Source organism: Mus caroli, unplaced genomic scaffold (genome assembly GCF_978045245.1).
Source record: "Mus caroli unplaced genomic scaffold, Mus_caroli_1 scaffold_1, whole genome shotgun sequence".
NCBI lineage: Eukaryota > Metazoa > Chordata > Mammalia > Rodentia > Muridae > Mus > Mus caroli.
Window position 1 is genome coordinate 81,852,632 of NW_028227256.1, and position 19,519 is coordinate 81,872,150.

At 37.5% G+C, this 19,519-nt stretch overlaps 1 protein-coding gene across 18 annotated transcripts in view; it reads right to left on the minus strand.

Moving 5' to 3' along the window:
- Positions 1 to 19,519, minus strand: part of Trip12 (thyroid hormone receptor interactor 12) — a 114,650-nt gene that overhangs the window by 80,755 nt on the left and 14,376 nt on the right. For 17 of the 18 annotated variants that reach the window (XM_021173487.3, XM_021173845.3, XM_021173454.3 and 14 more), the window contains one exon: positions 12,218 to 12,364. In XM_021173487.3, coding sequence (XP_021029146.1) covers positions 12,218 to 12,315 — 98 coding nt within the window. In that variant the 5' untranslated portion in view covers positions 12,316 to 12,364. Of the gene's footprint in view, positions 1 to 12,217; positions 12,365 to 19,519 lie in introns of those variants that run through there. The other variant, XM_029476412.2, reaches the window with a different exon arrangement.

Here is a 19,519-nt window from a genome sequence, read left to right on the forward strand (position 1 = left end):
AAAGAAAACTTGTCTTGAAAAATGGGTAGAGGGCTGGTGAGATGGCTCAGTGGGTAAGAGCACCCGACTGCTCTTCCAAAGGTCCGGAGTTCAAATCCCAGCAACCACATGGTGGCTCACAACCATCCGAAACGAGATCTGACTCCCTCTTCTGGAATGTCTGAAGACAGCTACAGTGTACTTATATATAATCAATAAATAAATCTTAAAAAAAAAAAAAAAAAGAAAGAAAAATGGGTAGAAAAAAAAAGAAAAAAGAAAAACAAGAAATGTATCCTGGTTGTCTCCCCATTCTCCGAGTGCCTGGTCTACAGAGTTAAATATTTGCAATTTCCAACTAAAGAACTGTGGCCTCTTTCTGGCAAGGCAACCATTGTAAATCTTGTTTCTTAGCCCCAAGACAAAATAGATTAGTCTTCTCACTACTATCAATTCAGTGTTGAAAGTGGAAACTCATATAAAACTCCAGGCTAAGTTAACTAATTTTAACAGTTATATTTTCTACTACTGACTAAATCTACTAACTACAACTTATTCGGCCAATGCTGGTATAATTGCTCATGCTCTTCTTTCCACAACCACCGTGCACACTACACCTGATTTGGCCTCCTGCCATGTCTTCCTTCTCTTAAGACTTTGAGTCAAGCTATATGGGCCAAGGGGGGTGGGGGGAATTGTCCTATTCCTCAGTGGAATGAAAACTGGTAACAAAATCAGGTATGACTCTAAGAGAAGACACTGGAGAATTAAGCTGGGTCTGTAAGGATTCACACAATGGCAAGTCTAAGCATTTATAGAGTTGTGGTCATCGATTAATCCTACCAGATGAATTTCAATATTTTTAACGGGGAGACTTGCTTGTGTCTAAATTGGGGTGTTTGTCCAGTAATAAAATTTAGAACTTTTCAAATAAGTTGCTCAAGGAAGGAACAAGTAGAGCAGAAGTATTCATGGTCATCTTCAGCACACAGCAACTTTAGATCCATATAGGCTACAATAAAAACCCTGTTTAAAAAGAAAGCTCAGAAATGTTCTCATAAAATTTCCCTCTCTCAAATAAAATGAAGTTCTAGCTTCAATGTAACAGAAAAAAAATCAAACTGAGAGAGAAAGAGAGAGACAAAGACAGTCAGACAGACACAGACAGACACACACACACACACACACACACACACACACTCAGTGATCCAAAGGTTCCTTCCTTCCCAACTTCCACCCATCTCAACCACAGGTATTTCCAAGATCTGATACCCTCTTCTGCCTTCAATGATTACCCTCAGAGACAGACACACACACACACACACAGGTGGCAGAAGGGAGGGGGGTAATGGGGAGGTGAGGGGCTGGGGGGATTTAGAAGGCACTGCTAAGGAGACTCAAGAGACCATACTAAACTGATAGGTTATATTTCACATGTAGAAAAAAAAAGAATGAAGGAAAGCAAAAAGTCACTATTGCTCGCAATAAAGAGCCCCGCAGAAATGGAACTTGTGAAGATCCATGTGGTCTAAACTCTGATTTTCTGTCAGCCCATTTTCATGCATGAAGCTGTCAATATGACAAATGGTTAACTTTACAATCACTTTTCACACTATTAATACTTTTGCCACCAAAACAACAACAACAAAAAAGTTTTTGACAATTTAGTTCATGTGCCTGCCCATGTGAACATAAAGTTGTGGGCTATTCACTCAAGTGGAAGTGAACTCCCTTTGAAAACTTTGTAAACACTCAAAGCCTTAAACTGGCCAATCCTCTGGCCCACAAGCTCCAGCAGCCAGGTCCCTCCCCTAGACCTCCCTATTATATGTCCAGCCTCTGTAAAGGTAACAAAGGTAATCTCTAGCCTCTTATAAGATCCTCTCCAGAGTATAAGGTGGAAAGTCTGAACAAAAGCCACCAATTCCTGAACATGAAAACCCCAAAGCTCAGGACTTGAAAAGTCACCAATCCTCATCCTGGAAATCTCTGCACTAGAAAGCTCTGCCATACCAAGAAACCCTATATAAACCCTGCCCTTTGTCCAATTCCCTACTGTCTGCTCCCTAGAGGAGAGCGCAGCCATCTCTGGCTTGTCCATCCTTTCCATGGACCCTCTAATAAACCTCTTTCATGGGATTTGCTGCCTGGTATGATTCTCTCATCAGAAATAGCAAAAGTAGAGTGGGGCTAAGGCTCCTAAATTCCTCTGCTTAGCTGAGGAGCTGCAACACCTGAAGAGGCTTCCTCTCAGCAGAGACTTCCTCTAAGAGCTGAGTGGTTCCTGAGCTCCTGTGTTGCAGAACACCCAATACCTTCTTCCCCCAGAGTTGTGTGGTTCCTGGGAATCCGAGTCCTCAGGACACCTTCCCATCTGAACAGGAATGCCAACAAAAGTCTTGTGCTTTCTCTTAAAGGCTAGGCAATGGAATAGAAGAAATCTAGTTAACAGAAGAAACAACCATTCAAGATGAATGGGAAACATTGAACAGAAGGGCTGCAGTGACTAGGAGATGTTTGATAAAACCACCATAGTTATTCCATTTATCTTCTGTAAAGAGAGTGTATTCTTTTCTCTTTCAAAACTCCAAAGTCCGGGTTGTCCTTGAACTCACAGAAAACCCACCTGCTGGGATAAAGATTTGCACCACCATCACCCAGCTAGTTTTTCAAGTAGCCTCCTACAAAGCCCAGGCAGGTCTGTAACCCATAATCCTCCTTGTCTTCTCTTTCTTAAGTATATGAATTACAAGCATATGATACCAAACCTAGTGGTATAATGCTTTTAAAAACTCTAAAGCAAAGAAGACCTGGTCTACTTGAAAATAATGTTAAGCCTACAAAAGGATACAGGAAAATAAGTGAATGTATCATAACAGTGAGTTACTGTCTTAGGACAACATGGTTGAGAGTATAAGGAACATAATGACAGATGAACAAGTCAAAAAGGCCGATAGATTATTGAGTTTGCCTGCAGATCCTGGGGATCCCAAAATGTTATTGTAATAAATGTGTTAGGAGAAATTCAATGTGCTCTGAGATTTCTGCAGGATTGCTAACATTGGCAGAGAGAATAGACTACATTAAAATGGAAATCTGGGGCCTGCAAGATGGCTCGAGTAAAGTCACCTGCCACAAAATATGACAATCTAGTTCTAAGATTCAGGACTCACATAGTGGAAAGGAGAACCAACTTCAGAAAGTTTTCCTCTGATATATCTCTAACATGCATGCATATAAGACACACAGATAAATAGATGTATTTTTTAAAGGGATGATTATTATAATGGAAAAGTATAGTGACATTTAAAGGAAGCAATTGTATTGGCAGATATAGATATGCAAAGCATGCTCATGCTTCTCATATACCTAGTAAAAAATAACAAGACATACTATAGTGCCATATCCTTTTTTTAAAAAGCCACATACAAAGCTATGCTAATGTGCTTATTTTATGAAAATTAGATCAATACCGCCTATAAACTCTTCTTAGTATTTATAAAGTTGTAAGACTTAAGAGTGTGCAAAAGCCTAGATTTCCTCCTGAGTGTATCAATTATCTACTGTGCAAATGCTAACTTGCAAAGTATTTGAGAAAGATTACCTCATTCCTCTCCAAGCCAACTATTAAGGAATAGGACTGTAACTTTTTGTGTAATATATTTTTAAAAGCCAGGTAAGCAAATTAAAAGTCCATTTCACTGGTCTAAAGATATACAAGAAAACAAAATATGCAAAAATGGAATACTTGTGATCAAGTAACTGAAAGAAACCCATAAACAAGGAAGAATTTATTCTGGCTTAGTATTACAGAGTCCATGGTCACTTGGCCAACTAGACATGAGCAGGCATATACCACAGAATCGTGATACTCAAGACAAAAAGTAGAGAAAGACAATGACAGCACTGGACTAGCTTCCTCCCACTTCACTTTTATTGTCTGAGGTCCCCAGCATACAAGATGGTGCTACCCGCTTTGGGGTTTGCAGGAGATTTTTCCTCAGTGAAAGGTGTGCCTTGCCACAACATCTCCTAGATGACTCTAATCTAGCGAACTGGCAATGAAGATTAACCATCCCTTTGAGACAACATGTACATTACAATGAAAGTTACTTTTCTTAATAACAGTAAATTGTTTCATGTTGCAACATCAAAACTTTAAGCACATTCTTATTTTTCTCTGCCTGCTCATCTTGACTTACCCTTATCCCTTTGGGACCAGGAATGTCAATCAGTGGAACAGTGCTTACCTAGTAGACTGTACCAATACCCTAAGTTCAATTTCAAATACCACACATTTTTTAATTTAAATTTAAATTTTTTCAATTCTATGAAGTACTAATGTTCTAGACACACATATTACAAAACAAATAAAATCTCCGTCCAAGGCAATAATCTGTCCAATCATGAAAGAAAAGTTATAAATTCTGTCCAGTGTGTGGTCAACAATAAAAAAGGGCAAATATTTAAATTAACAAAAGATACAAACAGCTGTACAGGATACTGGATACACAGTTATAAACAGCTATATTCTAAACTGTATTTCAAAGACAAAAATCAAGCTCTCCGACCCTTCTCTTTCTCTCCTTCTTTTCCCCCCCGCCCTCACCAATGTGTTCCCGGCCAGCCTCTTTTCTTTCTCTGGCTCCTCTCCCTTCTCAACTCCCCTTCTCATGCCCTAAATAAACTCTATTCTATTAAAAAAATTAAGACAAAATGCAAAATAAATTTAAACCTATTTTTTCCATATAATTTACACTGATTTTTCAGAATCTTTGCTTCAAGCCTGTACATGTATTTATAAATGAGTATATAAGCAGTTATGTGGATGCTACAATGCAAACATGGAGATCAGAGAACATTCTCTTCCACCATGAGAAATTGTTAATAGAAAATGTTCAGATGTGGCAGAAAGCACCTTTTCTTGTTGAGCCAATCTGTCAGCCTTAACTCTTTAAATTGTTAATTTAAAAAAAACAAAAAAAACAAAAACCCTACAGTTCTGAATAAATATATCAAATATAAAGTAATTATTAAAATTTTGTAGGACCAATTTCTGAATAAGAGTAAGATAGATTAGACTCAAACATTATATTAGTCAAATATGAAAATTATAAAAACAAAAGAACTCAGAAGAAAAGCTATTGTTCTTTTAAGAGAATCAGAATGGACTTAATTTTGAAGATTTCTGTACATCAAAACAAAAAATAAAATAAAAAGTGTCAATGCCAGTAAGTTAATAACCTTCCATAAGAGCTACAATTATTTAACAAGCATCTTTGAAATTAAGACAAAGATCATCTAAAAAGAAATATATAAAAGTCTTGTCTATACATATATATATATATATATATATATAGCAAGACTTTCCTTCATAACAATCAAAAGGCTTAACTTTTGCCAACAAGCATCTTTTTCTGCACTGCTTGTGATGAAGCTCTAGCTAAATTGACAATGCTTTCCCAGTATTCACAAGGCCCAGGGTCCAATCCTCAGCACTGCATAATCAAATACCAAGAACATCTCAAATACATGAAACCCTATCTCAAATTATGTTCTATTAACATTTTGATAAGTATACAATTATAAACTAAACCATTCTTTTTGTTAAAAAAATCTAAGACTTTAATGAAAAATTCATACCTTAGCATTTATAAATTCATTTTCAGAAATAAAAAAAGAACCTCACTCAAATGCAGTAATAGGCACATATTCTTTTACAGAAAAATAAATGAATAAACAAACAAGCAAGCAAGCCTTCAGGAGGTGGGAAAAGGTACTAGAATCTCCTCCAATTGTGCAAATTTGAAATCTCAGAAAAATCACATGGGCATTTCAATTCCCATGTGGAAAAAATATTACAGAATTCTGGAAAAGTATATACCCAGTGAGAGTAATTGGTCACAATAGTCTATTCCTCCTACTCCTAGTATACTATTTTATGATGAAAATTCTCATATTAAAAAAAAAAAAAAAAGGAAAGTAATAAAAATGTGGGACAGAACTACATCCCATCATTATCGAAGTGGTGAAACAAAAATGATCTTAATGTTCTGTAGCTCCCCATTTTGTAGTCTCCATACATATATTTACAGTATAAACAATAGAACACTGACACAATCTTAAGCAAAGTTGCTATAGGTTCATTAAATACCACCATTTGCCCACTGAGAAAACAGGTGAAAGCACACTGTACAATTTAAATGATACTGCATGGCCAAGAGGGAAGGGATAGCCTACAAATACCTGTGCTAGAAGTGGAAAATGCTAGAAGTATCCCTGAGAGCAAGCCAACAGAGAAGCAGTGGAAGGAAGTTTTTTCCTAAGGAAGAAAAAGAGAACAGAAAAGAGAGGAACAGATCAGCTACCATCCAAAAACTCAGAGGAAAGAGAAAAGAAAAATAATAGGAGTAAGATGTCTAGCTCATTACAGACAGCAATGAAAGATGTAGAATAAAAGGAAACAGAAGACACTATTTTCTTTTCTTAGGAATGAATGCGAATTATTCTTTCAAAAGGGTAAAGGGGTCTGGGGTCTGAAGTGACAGCTCGATTAAGAACATTTGCTAGTTCTTTCTTAATAAGTATCCAGGATTCATTTCCTAAGCACCTACATGGAGGACCACAGCCAATTGTAATTATACTTCCAGGGGTTCCTATCATCATCCTCTTCTGGCCTCTGGGAGGCAAATATACAGCATGCATACATACATGCTAGCAAAAAACACACACACACACTAAAAATGAACCTTAAAAAAAATGAAAAGGTTAAATTCAGTTACTAACCAGAGCCTATAATCCCAAGATTCAGGAAACTAACACAAGGGGATTCAAAATGGACCCAGTCTGAACTAAACCAGAGAAGCCATGTTAAAGAAGTAAGAAATCAAATAATGAAATAGCCAGCTTGATACGAGGTATTTCTTGATTTGGGAGGAGGGCAGGTTAACTGGAAGGCAAGTGGCAGCTTAATCCTATATGAAAGAAAACAACAAATTGAAACAATATAAAAATTCTAGTAAATAGCAGTGCACTGTAGGATGTAATGGTGGTACACCTTTAATCCAAGCACTGGGGAGACAAGAGACAGGTGGATCTCTGTGAGTTGGAAGGCAGCCTGGTTAGAGTTCCAGAAAAGCCAAGGTAAAAAACTGTAGGAAAAAAAAAAAAAAAAACTGTGTTTCTCTGTCTCAGAAAAACAAACAAAAAACTAGGAGAAAAAACTACTAGTTAAATGCTAAGCTGAATGAGAATATCCTTTGATTTTAAGTACTCAATATATCCTCCTTTCATCACTGACATCAAGATGGCTCTACAGGCTGACATGATTCAACTGACTGTAAAAATCAAGCAATCTAAAATCAAGTCTACCAGAAAGTGGCTATATCAAATTGACCTACCTTATATATTTATTACACAAGGATTTCATACCTGCCCAGAGTTTCCACAAGTCTCAACTGAGAAAAAAAATGTATAAAACTTACCACTATGGTGATATTATAACAACTCCTTTATTATTATCATTTCACTCATTAGATCTCTAACAATACCCTTTTACATATCCACTGTTCCTTGCACTTCACAATCCCAGTACTGGGCAACAGAGGCAGAAAGATCTCTTGCCTATCCTACAGAGCAAGTTCCAAGACAGCCATGGCTACACAAAGAAACTCTGTCTGAAAAAAAAAAAACCAAATAAATAAAACACACACACACACACACACAAATACAAAGCAAACAAAAAGCCCAAAAAGCAAAGGAGCACATCACAAGACATAAATGGAGTTCCACTTTATCAGTTCACAACTACCTGTAAGAATTGTACCTGCCAGTGACCCAACCTGCTTCAGCTCTCCATAAATACACATACATATGCAAAAACATAATCTTTAAACTACAACTATAATTCTGTCCCAATTAAGCTCAATCTTCCTCTTCACAAAAAACACTGGAGAAATATTCTCAAGAATAGATAATTATGCTATAATAACATAGTCTGGAATTTGATGAAAACGGTCCAATTTCTTCCCAGCTGAGATTCTACTGTCCTCAAAAGATTCAGGATGGGGGAGGGTTGCCACAACAAAGCTGTATTTTAAATAAATAAATTCCTTTTGACAAAGATGTGTGATTGTGTATTTATACATGCTAAAAACTAGAAAATAAATCCTGTTCAGTAGTACTAAGTCATTATTACAGTGCACAGTTATGTTTCAATGAAGAGCACATGGACCCCAATGGAGGAGTAGTTAGGGGAAGGAATGAAGGAGCCAAGGGGGGTTGCAACCCCATAGGAAGAACAATATCAACCAACCAGACTCCCCTGAGTTCCCAGGGACTAAATCAACCAAAGAGTACACATGGAGTAACCCATGGCTCCAGCTGTATATGTAGCAGAATATTGCCCTATCTGGCAACAATGGGAGGGGGAGCCCCTTGGTCCTGTGGAGCCTCAATGACACAGCATAGGAGCATGCTAAGGCAGTGAGGCAGAAATGGGTGGGTGGGTGGGGTAGCAAGGGGGTAGAAAGGGGGGGGGACTGGGGCAGGGGATTAACATTTGAATGGTAAATAACTAAAATAACCAATAAAAACTGTAAAAAAAAAAAAAAAGAAAAAGAAAAGAAAAAAAGAAAGAACATGATAACAAGATGCTAAGCTTAGATAAATAAATAGGACCTCTTTTGTATATTACTTCTCTGAAGTAATTTTTCTTTGGGAATAGAATGTTATGAACTAGTTATGTGACAGAAGATGATCCTGAAATACTAGGATTATAAGATGTGTACTTTATCCAGTTCAAAGAGTACTAGGATCCAACCCCAAGACTATGAGTATGTTCTGGAACAAAACTTCCCAAGAAACTTTTTAAAAGAAATGCTAAAGGTTGTAAACCAGCTGGAAAAATGGCTTGGAAGAAGAAGAAGTAGGAAAAAAAAAAAAAACCCGCTGTGCTTCCAGAAGACCTACTTTTGATGACACCCAGCACCCACATAGTAGCTCACAACCATCTGTAAGGTACCTGACACCTTATTCAGGCCTCCATGGGCATCAAGCATACATGTGGTACACAGCCACACATCCATAAAAACATAGAAAAAAACTTTAAAACTTAAAAATTAAGTTTTAAAGAAAATTGTGGGGACTGGACAAATGGCTCAGCAGTTAAGTGCTCTTCCAGAGGACCTGGGTTCAATCCCCAGAATCCGCTCACAACTGTCTATAACTCCAAGCAGGCAAAACAGCAATGCACATAAATTAAAAATAATTATTTAAAAAGAAAAAAGAGCCGGGCGTGGTGGCGCACGCCTTTAATCCCAGCACTCGGGAGGCGAGGCAGGCGGATTTCTGAGTTCGAGGCCAGCCTGGTCTACAAAGTGAGTTCCAGGACAGCCAGGGCTACACAGGGAAACCCTGTCTCGAAAAACCAAAAAAAAAAAAAAAAAAAAAAAAAGAAAAAGAAAAAAGAATAAGAGAAAAAAATATTGAGAAAAGAAAGATAACGGAATTGAAGACAAAGCTACAAGACTCTTTAAACGTTTCTTGACATTATTTTCAAACATTTAAAATTTTTATTATTCTTCTTCAAAGGGGAGCACATGATAACATTACCTGAGGGTTGGAAAATTAAAAGCATTTGCTGCTCTTGGGGGGAGGAGGGGTCCCCAGAACAAAGATCAACCAACCAACCATTTCCAACCGTGCACATCACAAGATTTACAACTACCTATAAATCTAACATCCTCCTTCTAAACTCCATGGGCAGCTACTTAAACATAAACTACATAAACTTATGTAGACACATACATAATCACTGAATTTAAACAGAATAAGAATTAACTAAGTAAAATAAATAAAAGGATTGGCTTAAAAACATAGAAGGGAAGGAAGATTGTGTGTTAGGTAAAAGTACTTGATATACACAAGTCTGCCCATCCAAATTTGCTTTCGGTAATACACATAAAGATGGAAGGAGAGAAGTGATTTCACAAAGCTGACCTCTCATCTACACACACACACACACACACACACACAGACCATGTACATACACAATAAACTATTTTCTTAATATTTAAAAATTTGCCATTCAACAATCCAATTATTACATCTTCATAAAGTTGCTTAAATCAACAACTCTAATGACAAGAATTGATGACTTCTGTTTGTTTCTAACTTTTAGGAGGTTATGAGTGAGACAAAGTCTATCTACACAGCCCAGGCTAGTCCTAAATGCTGTGAAAACCAGGAATGGATCAAATTTGAAGGTTTTCCCTGCGTACTGAGAATACAGGAAAGAGACCATGTCCAAACCAACTCATTTATAAATATGTTACTGTAAGAAACTACTTAAATTTCATAGAACACTGATGTATCAAACACATGGACAAAATATTGCTATGGATATTAGAAGCAATGCTCTTGCATGGCTCAAAATGTTGACAGTTCATGTACCAAAAATGTGGGCTGTGTAGATAGACCTTGTCTCACTCATAACCTCCTAAAAGTGTATATACACTTGTTCAAAAGATTTAACTGGCATAAATATAAACACTTGTACTTACAAACTTAAAGACTTGAATATATGCCAAGGTCAATAGAAATATTAAGTAGATTGTGGAGTTAATATATTTTTCTTTTACTTTCGTGTATTCCCTGTTCTGATCATAATTATACTTATCCATATCTCAAAACTGGGTATGGGGACCTATATATTCTGTTACTACCTAAATTTCAGTGTTGTTGAATGCTGAAGACTTAACTATTTTCCATTTTTAACAATATATGAAATGAGCTGGGTAGCAGTGGTCCATATCTTTAATCCTAGCACTCATGAGGCAAAGGCAAGAGTTCAAAGCCACCTTGGTCTACAAAGTAAGTTCCAAGATAGCCAGGGCTACATACAAAAAAAAAAAAAAAAAAAACCTTACCTCGAAACACCACCAACACACACACACACACACACACACACACACACACACGAAATAGTGAATGAAGTGACACAAGATCAGAGCTAGGATTAAATTTTCAAAAAGTAATGTTATTCAAATTAATTTAGTGCTATTTTTAAACCATGAGCATAAAAGTAAGTATGTGTTTTATAAACTGAATGTAGAAACATTAAGAACTCTACTAAGTATGCACATTACAATACTTAAGATTATAAGCAACTCTTAAGAAACAGACAGACCCACCTAAGGACTAAGGAATTAATGCTCCCTGCAACCTTAATCCAAAGGATTGCAAATTCTATGGCAGAGGCATAACTCACAGTTATCCTAGTTCAAAGACCTTACTCATAACTCATGGGTAGTTACAGTGAACATGACAAAGTATTCATTATTTACATTTAACTTTCCAATTTCTTTTTAATAATTTACCAATATATATGACTGCCCTAAAATGTTAATTTAGATAATCACTCTAAAATAACTAGAATTCACTGACCCATTTCAAGCTAATCACTGGTATCACTAGATTAGAAAACTATGCTTGACTAGTTCTGAGTACTTTATAAACACTGACAGTCCATCACTAGTTCAAACCCATAATTTTAAAAGACTTATATAAAACAATTTCAATTAAAAAGATCAACAGCAAACCAAAACTGAGAGAGCTAAAAAGCATCTCACACCCTCATAATGGATACAGGTACAACTAGCTAATCCTCATACCACCACCATCAGACTGAGAGTCAAAACCTAAGAGCTTAAAATAAATGAAATGGTCTCTCAATAAAATCACAAAGTGGAGGCATATTTAAGGATCGCCACTGGGCGTGGTGGTGCACGCCTTTAATCCCAGCACTCAGGAGGCAGAGGCAGGCAGATTTCTGAGTTCAAGGCTAGCCTGGTCTACAGAGTGAGTTCCAGGAGAGCAAAGGCTATACAGAGAAACCCTGTCTCGAAAAATCAACAACAACAACAAAAAGGATCCCAAATGGTTGAAAGACATGTTACAAAATGTACTAAGCAAATACAAAGAACAAACAAAACATGATATACCTATAAACTAACAACCTTAAATTAGGGCTTAATGTCATTGATTGGGAACTAATTTTAGTGGGGTCTACTATTTCAGAAAAAAATTTAAAAATCACTTTAAACTCCAATTTTGAGCTACTTTGTTCAGAAATTAGGAAAGTGACCATGTAAAATGTCTTGATCCTCATAATTAGGAGGTTTGTTTTGTTTCCCAACTCCTTTTCAGATTACCATGAAATACATACATACATACATACCTTCCTCCTATTGAGTCGTCTTGTGGTTGGGCCCCGGCAGTGTTCCTCTGTGAACGTCGCAGTGACCCCCCTGGATTGTTATTAGGCCGGTTGGACATTGGCACCTCTCTCTTGAAGGGACATACCCTTTCTAGACACTACCATTCACTGAAAGAAAAGAGGAGAGAGAAAGTCTAATTAGATACACAAGCTAAAACTGAAAACAAGTATGGAGTAGCAAGGTGTATTGCCTTATTATACGATGTAACTGGACTGTGGATGTTAGAATTTGGGGTTAGAGGAATGGCTTAGTGGTTCATCTAAAGGACCTGAGTTTTATTTCTGATACCCACATTAGGCAGCTCACAATCACCTGTAACTCCAGCTCAGTAGATCCAATGCCTTCTTAGGTACAAGCATACATAATGAATAAAACCTTCAGGGGCAGCAAAATGGCTCACCAGGCCAAGGTACTTGCTGCCAAGTCTGAGTCTGATCCCTGGAACTCACCATAACGGAAGAAGAGAACTGGTCAGTTGCCCTGACTTTCATGAATATGGACAACATGGGCACACACAAATAATAGATGAACTTTCAAAGTAACATGCCATACCTAATTTATGATGCTGCTATAACAGTAACAAACTAAAAGGGCAGTATCTTAAGAGCAATACAAAAGCAGTTCATTTCATTACAGTAAAAGTAATGGTCCCAGATGTCCTTGGGTAATATCAGATCTTCATGCTATGAGATCAAGTTTGCAAATTTGTAATTATGGTATACAAAGGCTAAACTATAAAAAGGCTGATTCTCAGAAAATGTTTTACAAAACAAGCCACTATTTGGGCTGGAAGCATGGTTTAGGGGTTAAAACCATTTACTACTCTTCCCATGGACCCAAATTCAGCACCCAGCAAGTGTCTGTCAGTTTATAACTGTCCAGTGATTCCAACAATGTTCAGCAGCCCCCAACACCAGTTCAATTACATTAATTCACGAAACTATTACCATCTATTTGAGGAAGCTTTCAAAACTGAGAGCTAAATTATTTTTATAGTAAACATTAAAAAGAAGGGGGGGCAAGAGAGAATATGTCTACAGGAAGTTTTCATTATTCAATTGACATTTAGTGTGTATCTTCTTTGTCTCACATCTTCCCCTTCTGTTTTCTTTCTTCTTTTTGAGACAGGGTCTCATTCAAATCATTGTTACATGAAGCACACCCTCCTTTCTGTAAGTGCTAGAAAACAGCCAAGTATTGGAATTACACTACTAAGCACAGTTAAAGTGGTACTTGGGGTTGAAGTAAGGCCTTTGTGCATAGTTAGCAAGCACTTAACCAACTGAGCCATATCCTCACCTCCATTTTGGTTTTTGGTTTTGTTTTTGTTTGTTTTGTTTGAGATGCACTACAGACATCAAACAGAAAATAAAATCTTATAAAGAGAACTAAGGTAACACATAAAGGACAGTACAAACGCAACAGCTCCAAAATAAAATAAAAGGCCACCTCCCTTGTGATACAACTTAAGAAAGAATGAAATGAGCCTGCCTTTAAAAAGCCAATACATAGCCAGGCAGAGGTGGCGCACACCTTTAATCCCAGCACTCGGGAGGCAGAGGCAGGAGAATTTGAGTTCCAGGCCAGCCTGGTCTACAGAGGGCGTTCCAGGACAGCCAGGGCTACACAGAGAAACCCTGTCTCAAAAAAAAAAAACAAAAACAAAAAAACAGGCCAATATATACATAACCTTTAAGCATTCTCTCAAAGTAAAAGACTAAAAAGTGTCAAGAAATAAATTCCAAGGAGTCCTTACTAATTAATAACAAGCTTACTATTTTATCAGCCTACTGGACTCAAACTCTACAAGTCAATAAACAAACAGTACAAACACCAAAACAAGGTATCTAATCTCCATCTGAATTTCTCCATTAAAATGACAGACTAGGGGTAATAAAATATTTCTACTGGCAAGGGCATTTGACCCAGGTTCAGCTCCCAGCACCCACATGGTTGCGTATAGCCTTCTGTAACTCCAATTCCACAAGGTCTGGCACCCTCTTCTGATTTCCACTGGCACTAGGCATGTATGAAGTGCACTCACATACATTCAAGTAAAACAACCATACACATAAAGAATAAGTCAATCTTACAAAAAATAGAATAAAATAAAATAAAAAATACAAAAATTGAGTTTTGTAACTACAGAATCCTAAGCCAAGTGAGAGTAGCTGTTCGTAAGAAGGTTTAAAAAAAGCTGGGTGGGGCATAGATATATGAAATCTATAAACTGGAGAAATGGACACAGGAGTTCCCTGGCGTCTGTTGACCAATCAGACTATCGGAATTGGTGAACTCCAGATTCAATGAAAGACTCTGGTACATAAATGAAGATTCTCGTCGGGGCTGGGCTCGGTGATTATGAGTGATGGCTTCTCTTCCAGAGGTCCTGAGTTCAATTCCCAGCAACCACATGGTGGCTCACAACCATCTGTAATGGAGATCTGATGCCCTCTTCTAGTGTGTCTGAAGACAGCAATGATGTACTTATATACATAAATAAAAATATTTAAAAAAAAAAAAAAAGATTCCCAATGTCAACCTCTGGCTTCCTGAGGCATACAAATGATAGACATATGTATATGCAGTCAAACACATAAAATTAAAATGTTTTTTTAAAAGTTGGTAACTCACTTTTTGAATTTTCTATAAAAAGCAAAAAGTACACACTGGCCAGAATAGTAACTCATGCCTCTAATCCCAATACTCTGGTAGAAGAAGCAGATGTCTGAGGCCAGTCAGATCTACTAAGTTTCAAGTTCACCTAGGTTACACAGCAAACCCTGATCTAAACAAATAGAAACATACAGACGTTTTTACTCTGGGTATTTTAGTTTATACAAGTAGACAAAGACTAGGTTAGTCTCTATTAAAAATAGTAAATTCCAAGAAAGTCAATAAACCAGAAAGAAACCATGCTTAAAAAAAAGTCTAGTTATGAGATAAGCTTTCTAAATGTTCCAAGACAAATCTAATAAGTATACTGACAGAAAATGGAAAATATGCAAATGTTAGATAGTAAGGCAAAATTACTTGCAAAAATAATACATCACAGCTTTTTTTTTAATACCAAAGTCAGTAAAAGGTGCAATATGTTGATATAAGAGCAGATATATACCATTATACATTATTCCAATACTACAGAATAAAAACTACTCCTAATGAAAACAAATGATCTGGAAAATAATGTACTAACATCAATCAGAGTAGCTTACAGGACTGCATGTCTGTAAGGGACAGACTACTTAGAAAACTTCTTTAATCTATAAACTAAATTTCCTGAAATTAAAATTTAAGATTTCACAATTTTATATGTATGATTGTTTTGCCTGTGTGTGTGTATATGCACCCACAAAGGATGTTGAAACCTCCACCACTCCCGCCACCCCATTCTGGAACTGGAGTTAGGAGTCACAATGTGGGCTCTAAAAGTTGAACCCTGGTCCTCTCTGTAAGATCCAGTAAGTGTCCCAGGGGATGGGTGGTGGCACACATCTTTAATCTCAGCACTCAGAAAGACACAGGTGGATCTCTGTGTCCCAGGTGAGCCTGGTCTACAGAGCAAGTTCTAGGACAGCTGGGGCTACACAGAGAAACCCTGTCTTAAAACACAAAACAAAAACTAACAACATAAAGTACATGCCTAAAGATCTGGAATTTTGAAGCTAGAATGAGGAATATAAAGTAAAATTGTCAAGAAGCAACGTGTTAATTTCTTTTTAAAAGGTTTTAAAAAATAGTAATAGTAATAAGATGAGGCATTAGTTGCCAGGGACACACCTGAAACCCCTGCATGTAAGTCTGAGGCAGGAAAAAATGCCATTTATACCAACCTGGAGTACTAAGTGAGGCCTTATCCCAAAAGGGTGGGGACTATCTGAGTACACTTTCACAATAGTAAAGAAATTACTTAAAAATTTATAAACAAAGCAAGGAGCAGCATTCAGGAGGTAGAGGAAAGTTGGATCTCTGCATTCTAGACCAGTACAAAGTGAGTTCCAGGACAGAGAGAACTGCAGTGAAAACTCTTTCTCAAAAGAGAAAAGATTATTAATAACTTAGATACATAACCATAAAAGATTTTGTTTCAAATCCTAGGTATTGAAGCCAGGGTCACAAGAAAGTGCAAGTAAGGACTCTACCACTAAATGCATTCATTCTCCAGCTTTAAGTTAGGTCTTAACTGAACTGTCAAAGCCAGTCTTTTTTAAAATTTTTTTAAATATTTTATGTATATGAGTATACTGTAGCTGTCTTCAGACACACCAGAAGAGGGCATTGGATCCCATTACAGGTGGTTGTGACCCACCAATGTGGTTGCTAGCTGTCTTCAGACACACCAGAAGAGGGCATTGGGATCCCATTACAGGTGGTTGTGACCCACCAATGTGGTTGCTAGGAATTGAACTCAGGACCTCTGGAAGAACAGTTGGTGCTCTTAACCACTCCAGCCCAAGTCTTAAATTTTTAACACCTTTGTGTTGGGCTGTCAAGGGAGATAACATAGAAGCACCACAACCCAGGACAAAACATGCATATGCATATGCTTATGCACACACATGCACATAATCTGACCCCTCCATGTGTGTGTCTGTCCCTCTCTCTCCCTCTCCCCCATCTCACTCTCTCCCATCCCCTTCTCCCTCTCTCTCAAGAATGGAAGAGCACCTTACAGCAGGTACAAGAAAGAAGGAGGTGGATTCCTAGTATCCTAACTTTTAAGAAATAACAAAGCCTGTGGGGGGCAAAGCACACTTTAATCCAAGCACTCAGGAAGCAGAAGCTAAAGGATCTCTTAGGAAGCCAGTCTGCTCTACAGAGAATTCTAGAAAAGCTAGGGCCACAGAGAGAAAAACAAAAGAAGAAATCCAGAGTAGGTTTTAAAACACTCTTGCCTACAAGTAATAAGAAAAGCAAGCACAAACAAAAGGGAAACAAATAACTCTCAAAGTTTTATTTACAAAAAAAAAAATAATAACCTTACATTTTTCACATACCATATGACAATACTCAAAATCAGGGTTCAGAATCGAGCAAATAATGTGCAATGGATTAACCAAAGTTTTTCCCCAAGGCTATAAGGTTACAAGCTTTATGTTACAATGGCACTTTCACATAAAGAAAAATATCTTTAGGGAAAGTAGAAATAGACACAGAAAAGATATAGGTAAGAGTATCTGAAATACTGGTTTCAGTTAATTGCCATGCTCCAATTTTCACTAAACACAGATACCACCACACTTGGCAAATAACTCTAGCAAACTTATCCCTTCCCCCACCCCCACCCCATTTTTAAGCCTTTTTTTTTGTGCTTCCATAGCAAGGCAGATATACTCTCATAAACCTTACTCATCCTTAAGCTCAGCACTGCTTCCAAGAACAAAGACTATAATATCCTATACACTTTGACTTGATAAAACTGTATCAAGCCGTAGCGTACAAGTTATAACATGCTTCTTACTTATTAGCTAACCCTCCCTAACAATCCCAGATGATTAAGTATATAGATGAAATAATAAATAAAAAGCTCATTCTAAATATCTGTACTTAAAGACTGGAAGGTTGATCTCTTCACTCCATGACACCATCTCACACTGTAGCCTAGGATAGCCCTGAAGTTTTAGCTATCTTGTTTCTGCCTAGTCAGTGTAGGAATTACAGGTGTGAGTAACCACCCCTTCAACCACCAGAGCTTCATCCCTAGGCCCCACCCACACACCATCCCCATCTACCGTAACAGTACAGGCCACCTCCAAACTCAGGCATCCTGAACTATCACAACAGAACTGTCATTTTTATAATTAAGTGCAAGTACAGATTTGTTTGAATAAGTAAAATAACATTTTAAATTAGATAGTGGCCTTTAATCTCAGTACTAGAGAAGCAGGGCAGGCAAATCCCTGAGGTCTACAGAGTGAGACACCCACTCCAAAAAATGTTAAAAATTAGAAAGTGATGATATGGTAATACAATTTAAAACTATAAGAAAATACTATACTCTTACATGGATAACCTATATGGCATATGAATTAAGTCTTAATGATAATGTTTTTAAATGGTATTTTAGAGCCCCTGCAAAGATGGTTCAGTGGGAGGAAAATAAAAAAATAAAAAACAATTATTGCCAAGGCTGACCATCTAAGTTCAATGCCTAGGAATCACATGGAGGTGAGAATCCACCCTTGCCTGACCCCCTCCCACCCCAACACACACACAAATACAAAATAAACCATTTTTTTTGGGGGGGGGTTGGTTTTTTCGAGACAGGGTTTCTCTGTATAGCCCCGGCTGTCCTGGAACTCACTCTGTAGACCAGGCTGGCCTCGAACTCAAAAATCCACCTGCCTCTGCCTCCCGAGTGCTGGGATTAAAGGCGTGCGCCACCACGGCCGGCCTAAATAAACCAATTTTTAGAAGTGGTATTCTACTCTCTGAAATTGCTTCTGTGTTCCAAAGTATTACACTGCATCAGCAGTAAATCTTCTGTGTTCTTTTGTCGTTATTTACCTGATACATCTATCTTTTTTTTGGGGGGGGGGTTCGAGACAGGGTTTCTCTGTGTAGCTCTGAATACATCTATTTTAAATAAATTGGATCAATAAATAGATCATATGCCAAACCTTTCCTCAAGTATCAATGCCAAACCTTTCTTGAGTATCAAAAGGTACTACTATAAGCCAACTGACATGTACTTGTAAGAAGTAATTAAATTAAGGAAGAAATTGTATTAAAGAAGGACCTCAGAAACTCTATACACAAGTACAGAAGCATAGAATTATGTACCACCAGCCTCAGACTTTGAGACAGTCTCACTAGCCCAGGTTTGGCCCCAATCTGTTTTCTTCCTCCATCTCCCAAAGTATCAGTCTCTCCATTTACCATCTAATCTTGCTTTTCAATTAACATGTTAAATAATCACCTGTAAGAAACTAACTAAGGCGGGCATGGTGGCGCACGCCTTTAATCCCAGCACCCGGGAGACAGAGGCAGGCGGATTTCTGAGTTCGAGGCCAGCCTGGTCTACAAAGTGAGTGCCAGAACAGTCAGGGCTACACAGAGAAACCCTGTCTCGAAAAACCAAAAAAAAAAAAAAAAAAAAAAAAAAAACAACAACTAACTAGCTGGGTGGTGGTGGTACACTAGTCTTTAATCCCAGGAAGGAGTCAGGTCAGGTGACTACAGAAACAGACACTATCTCAAAAAACAAACAAAAAAGAAACTTTAAAAAAAAATGACCTAGCTGGGCGTGGTGGCGCACGCCT